General features: G+C 44.3%; 1 protein-coding gene across 4 annotated transcripts in view; it reads left to right on the forward strand.

Moving 5' to 3' along the window:
* Nucleotides 1–5,388, forward strand: part of SLC35B2 (solute carrier family 35 member B2) — a 36,364-nt gene extending 30,976 nt beyond the window's left edge. For all 4 annotated transcript variants that reach the window (XM_068232649.1, XM_068232650.1, XM_068232648.1 and 1 more), the window contains 2 exons: nucleotides 3,279–3,436; nucleotides 4,173–5,388. In XM_068232649.1, coding sequence (XP_068088750.1) covers nucleotides 3,279–3,436; nucleotides 4,173–5,111 — 1,097 coding nt within the window. In that variant the 3' untranslated portion in view covers nucleotides 5,112–5,388. The remainder of the gene's footprint in view (nucleotides 1–3,278; nucleotides 3,437–4,172) is intronic.
* The last annotated feature ends 612 nt before the right edge of the window (nucleotides 5,389–6,000 follow it).

A 6,000-nucleotide genomic window follows, 5' to 3' on the forward strand; every position in this document is an offset into this window, starting at 1 on the left:
AATCAAAGGTTAATATTTTGCAGTCTAGGTTCTCAGAGGGTTAATAGTCTAACACAGGCTTTCTCAACCAGGGTTCCTTGAGTACTCTGCAGGGGTTCCTGGGCATTTTCCCCCATCGTGGGGGAAGTATAATAGAGCACATTATAATAGGTGGTACTTCAACAAGAAGCACTACATTGGGGGGTCAGAAGACAGTATAATGAGTGGCAGTGTAATAGGGGTAGTGAAATAAACAGCCACACATAATTTTAAAGGGAACCAGAGATGAACGTTTCACACAAAATAAACATATCAGTTGATAGCTTGTAAAAAATAAATGCTCTACCTGATAATTTTGCCGCTCTGGTGTGCCTTTTTTAGTGTTTTTTTATCCATTATTGCTCCAGGAAAAATCAAATATGGCCGCCGGCTCATATCCCTTCTCCTTCTGGGTTATCAGTTGTTCTGGATGTGCTGTCTAGGCTATATGAGACTATGCTGCTATCTAGGCTAAATGCAGCCTTTCATCTATGTGCTTTCATTTTGGTATGATATCTGCCTGTAGGAAGTGTCTCTCATAGGAATGAAACTGCCGTTATTATCAGTATCTAGTGCACACAGAGCACACAGGGATCATATTACAGCCACAGAGCTTCTCTCTCAGGAGCAGCAGCCTCTCCCATATCATCACAGCTCTCAGTATGCAAAGCATGAAATCTAAGCCAGGAGGGGAAGGCTTGGGCTTGAAAAGACTACACAGAAGAGTGACTCAGCTATAATGATTCCAAGTCAAACCTCGACTGAATAGTCGGTGCATTCTTATCACAGTTGCTAATAGACTAATTAAGCAGATAACAATGAAACTAAAAGCAGGGTAGGTGTTTACTGTCATGTTCCCACTGATAAATGTAATAAAATACATGAGGGTGCTTCATCTCTGGTTCTCTTTAAAGACCATGCTTCCTTCAAAATATATGCAGGGGTTCCTCGAGATCAAAAATTGTTTGCAGGGGTTCCTTGAGATCCCAAAGTTATTTGCAGGGTTCCTCCAGGGTAGAAAGGTTGAGAAAGGCTGGTCTAACATAATATAGCCAATAGTATTCCAGTCCGCTGCTCACAAGGTGTCACTCCAAGGCCTTATAATCCACTGTATACTCGTGTGTGTGTGTGTGTGTGTGTGTGTGTATTGGACCATCACGTTAGATACAAAAAAGGATAAAAAATACAATAGTGTAAACCTGCGGACAGCAGGGACCCAACACCGCTTCTGTTGATCAGTCCATTCAGTTTATAGTGTCCCTCACTGATAAGGAATTACAGCCCAAAAAAACAATTTCCTGGCAGAGAACTGGGCTTTTGAGAGCAGTGCATGGAGCAGTGCATGGATTGAAAGGGTCAGTAGTTCATATACAGGAGCTTCTCAAAAAATTAGCATATTGTGATAAAGTTCATTATTTTTTGTAATGTACTGATAAACATTAGACTTTCATCTATTTTAGATTCAAATACACACAACTGAAGTAGTTCAAGCCTTTTATTGTTTAAATATTGATGATTTTGACATACAGCTCATGAAAACCCAAAATTCCTATCTCAAAAAATTAGCATATTTCATCCAACCAATAAAAGAAAAGTGTTTTTAAAACAAAAAAAGTCAACCTTCAAATAATTATGTTCAGTTATGCACGTAATACTTGGTCGGGAATCCTTTTGTAGAAATGACTGCTTCAATGCGGCGTGGCATGGAGGCAATCAGCCTGTGGCACTGCTCAGGTGTTATGGAGGCCCAGGATGCTTCGATAGTGGCCTTAAGCTCATCCAGAGTGTTGGGTCTTGCGTCTCTCAACTTCCTCTTCACAATATCCCACAGATTCTCTATGGGGTTCAGGTCAGGAGAGTTGGCAGGCCAATTGAGCTCAGTAATACCATGGTCAGTAAACCATTTACCAGTGGTTTTGGCACTGTGAGTAGGTGCCAGGTTGTGCTGAAAAATGAAATCTTCATCTCCATAAAGCTTTTCAGCAGATGGAAGCATGAAGTGCTCCAAAATCTCCTGATAGCTAGCTGCATTGACCCTGCCCTTGATAAAACACAGTGGACCAACACCAGCAGCTGACATGGCACCTCAGACCATCACTGTGGGTACTTGACACTGGACTTCAGGCATTTTGGCATTTTCCTCTCCCCAATCTTCCTCCAGACTCTGGCACCTTGATTTCTGAATGACGTAAAAGTTGCTTTCATCCGAAAAAAGTACTTTGGACCACCGAGCAACAGTGTAGCCCAGGTCAGGCGTTTCTGCCGCTGTTTCTGGTTTAAAAGTGGGTTCATGCTTCCTCCTGCTGAAAAGCTTTATGGAGATGAAGATTTCATTTTTCAGCACGACCTGGCACCTGCTCACAGTGCTAAAACCACTGGTAAATGGTTTACTGACCATGGTATTACTGTGCTCAATTGGCCTGCCAACTTTCATTACCTGAACCCCATAGAGAATCTGTGGGATATTGTGAAGAGAAAGTTGAGACGCAAGACCCAACACTCTGGATGAGCTTAAGGCCGCTATCCAAGGCCGCTATCGAAGCATCCCGGGCCTCCATAACACCTGATCAGTGCCACAGGCTGATTGCCTCCATGCCACGCCGCACTGAAGTAGTCATTTCTGCAAAAGGATTCCCGACCAAGTATTGAGTGCATAACTGAACATAATTATTTGAAGGTTGACTTTTTTTTGTTTTAAAAAGTTTTCTTTTATTGGTCGGATGAAATATGCTAATTTTTTGAGATAGGAATTTTGGGTTTTCATGAGCTGGATGCCAAAATCATCAATATTAAAACAATAAAAGGCTTGAACTACTTCAGTTGTGTGTATTTGAATCTAAAATATATGAAAGTCTAATGTTTATCAGTATATTACAAAAAATAATGAACTTTATCACAATATGCTAATTTTTTGAGAAGATCCTGTAGTTTAGCACTCTGAGACGTAGGACAGGCTGTTTCATTGAGCACAATAAATGTACTTTAAGTTTTTAAACACAACATAAAACTTGGGGATATCTAAAAGTCATTTATAGGAATAGGAGGATAGTTAAGTTTCACTTTAAGGTGGTGGAATGTTTTCTTGTGGGAATAATATGCCGGTAAATATGGCTGTGGAATTTAGATCTCTACTCTACTTTAGGGAGAAAACTGAATTGGTCAGATTATGTGCCAATTCCTTCTGGAACCCTTTCTCCTTTTTTCTCTTTTGTGTCAGGCTTGGCAATGTCCACTCTTATTTCTGTTCCATCTCTGGACAGGTCGAGGCGTCTGTTTCCCTATGATAAAGTCCTGCGTGTTTGGACATGAGTCAAAATCGGCAGCTCCTGACGAACCATCATCCACCGCCCGGGTGGAAGGAGATCCCAGCACCACCCAACAGGCTCTAAGGCTGCTCTTCTGTGCAGCAGGACTGCAGGTAAGAGACAGGAGACTTGAAGGCACGACTTGGGGGGTCTGTCAAGGAGGTGTTATCTACTCTTAATGGTAATACTAAAGCTGGCCATACTCTGGCCCGATTTCCCGCCGGGATCGAATCTGCTGTCAAATCGTTCACACAACACGTTAATTTTCGATCTATTTCGGCCTGAAATATATCGGTCCCGTCGATCGCCGCGGGTAAGGAGCGCATCGTTAGCGGCGTACGACCGACGCAGGTATACATTACCTGAAGCTGGCACCCGGCATCTTCTCCGCATCACCTCCCGGCTGGCATCTTCTCCGCATCAGCTTCCGCATCCCGGCATCAGCATAACTTCCTGTGTCACTGCAGTGACAGCGGAAGTACAAATAGAGGGCGCTCTATTTGAACTTCCGCTGTCACTGGAGTGACAGAAAGTTATGCCGGAAGCCGGGATGCGGAGAAGATGCCCAGGACCAGGCTTCAGGTAATGTATGCGGGGGCCCAGGGGGCGACAGTGGCAGCTCAGCAGGTTGTGATCGGTTTCAGGTTGAAATCGATTCACAATCTGTTTGCAGTAAAGGCAGCCATGCGATCCCTCTGATCAGATTCGATCAGAGAGGGATCTATCTGTTGGTCGAATCTGATGGCAAATCGACCAGTGTATGGCTACCCTAAGGAGCTTAGTTGAATACAGACAATATGTCAACAATCAGCTGCTTTCTCTAAAGTATTCCTTCTCATCTCTCCTCAGGTCTCATACTTGACTTGGGGTGTTCTCCAGGAGAGGGTGATGACTCGTATCTACACAAGTGCAGATCCCAACATCCCCGGAGAGAAGTTCAGAGACTCTCAGTTCTTGGTATTCATGAATCGAATCTTGGCACTAACCGTGGCTGGAATCTTATGTGGTCTCACCAAGCAGCCCCGTCATGGTGCACCAATGTATAAATACTCCTTTGCCTCTCTGTCCAACATACTCAGTAGCTGGTGTCAGTACGAAGCTCTTAAGTTCATCAGTTTCCCCACCCAGGTCCTGGCCAAAGCCTCCAAGGTCATTCCAGTCATGCTGATGGGGAAACTGGTCTCGCACAAGAGTTATGAGTACTGGGAGTATTTCACTGCTGTCCTCATCTCTGTTGGGGTCAGCATGTTCTTACTGTCCAACGGTGGAGGCTCTCGTCCTTCTGGAGTCACAACCTTCTCTGGCGTCATCATTTTAACTGGCTACATCGTCTTTGATAGCTTCACATCCAACTGGCAAGATTCGTTGTTTAAGTACAAGATGTCCTCGGTGCAAATGATGTTTGGGGTGAATCTGTTTTCCTGCCTCTTCACAGTCTTTTCATTGCTGGAACAGGGTGGACTCCAGGAGGCCGTCCACTTTATGACTCGTCATCCAGACTTTGCCTTCCATGCCGCCCTACTATCTGTGTGCTCCGCATTCGGACAGCTCTTCATTTTCTACACCATTAACAAGTTTGGGGCCGCCATCTTCACCATTATAATGACTTTGCGTCAGGCATTGGCGATTCTTCTGTCGTGTCTACTGTATGGTCACCCGGTCACACCCATTGGCGCAGTGGGGGTAGCTATAGTCTTTATAGCATTGTTCCTACGTGTCTATGCTCGCGGACGGATGAAGAGGAAGAGCAGGAAGGCAGCCGATAATCCTGTAGTGCAGAAGGTTTAAGGTCCTGCTTTATGACCATTAATATTATGCCTGGCCCGCTATGTATTATTACCCATTTACTGGGGACTCTTTTCTCTCACGGACTGACTGACAGACAGTATAAAGGCAGCCAATGTGCTGTGGCACAGCTACATGAACTTTGTGCCGGCAGCCATGTTTTCTGCTGACCAAACATTTCTGCAAATGCAGAGATAATGGGAATTCAACTTTTTTGAATCATTTTTTTAATTTTAATTTAGAAACGTAATGCATTATTAAATGATGCATTTATATTGTGCTTTGATGTGTTCTTTGTAGATTGGTCCAAAAATCTCTCAAAATCTTCACCCGGATCAGCCAATAACAGAAGGTTGGGAAAGGAGGTGGTGTTGGGAAGAAGGGTTGTGGTGGAATGTCCTTAACAAGTAGGAAGGGTGGGTGGAAGCAGGGCTGTGGAGTCGGTACAAAAACCATCTGACTCCAACTCCGACTCCTCAGTTTATGAAACCACTGATTCCAACTCCAGGTGCCCAAAATGACTCTGACTCCTCTACTCAGACTCCACAGCCCTGGGAGGGGGGAATAGGGATAGCAATGCTTAGGAGAAATCATGGATAAACATGGGATCAGCTGATGGATGTAAGGTTCCGATGGTTGCTGCGGTGATGACTGCACGTGATCACGAACAGCAAATCAGAACCCTACACATCTATCAGCTGATCATACTGATTACATGCTTCTCCATGAGTTCTCGTAAGCACTGCCATCTCTATTTTCTACATAGGAAATCTAAAGTATCTGGAGGGGCACAGAAGAGGTAATTGTCGGGATGGTGGCCCCGAAGTGTTCAGAAGGGAGATTGGGGGAAACTGGACCTGTGTACAGTGTCAGAAAGGATTGGTGGTGTAAC

This window comes from Hyperolius riggenbachi, chromosome 4 (assembly GCF_040937935.1).
Source record: "Hyperolius riggenbachi isolate aHypRig1 chromosome 4, aHypRig1.pri, whole genome shotgun sequence".
Taxonomy (NCBI): Eukaryota; Metazoa; Chordata; class Amphibia; order Anura; family Hyperoliidae; genus Hyperolius; species Hyperolius riggenbachi.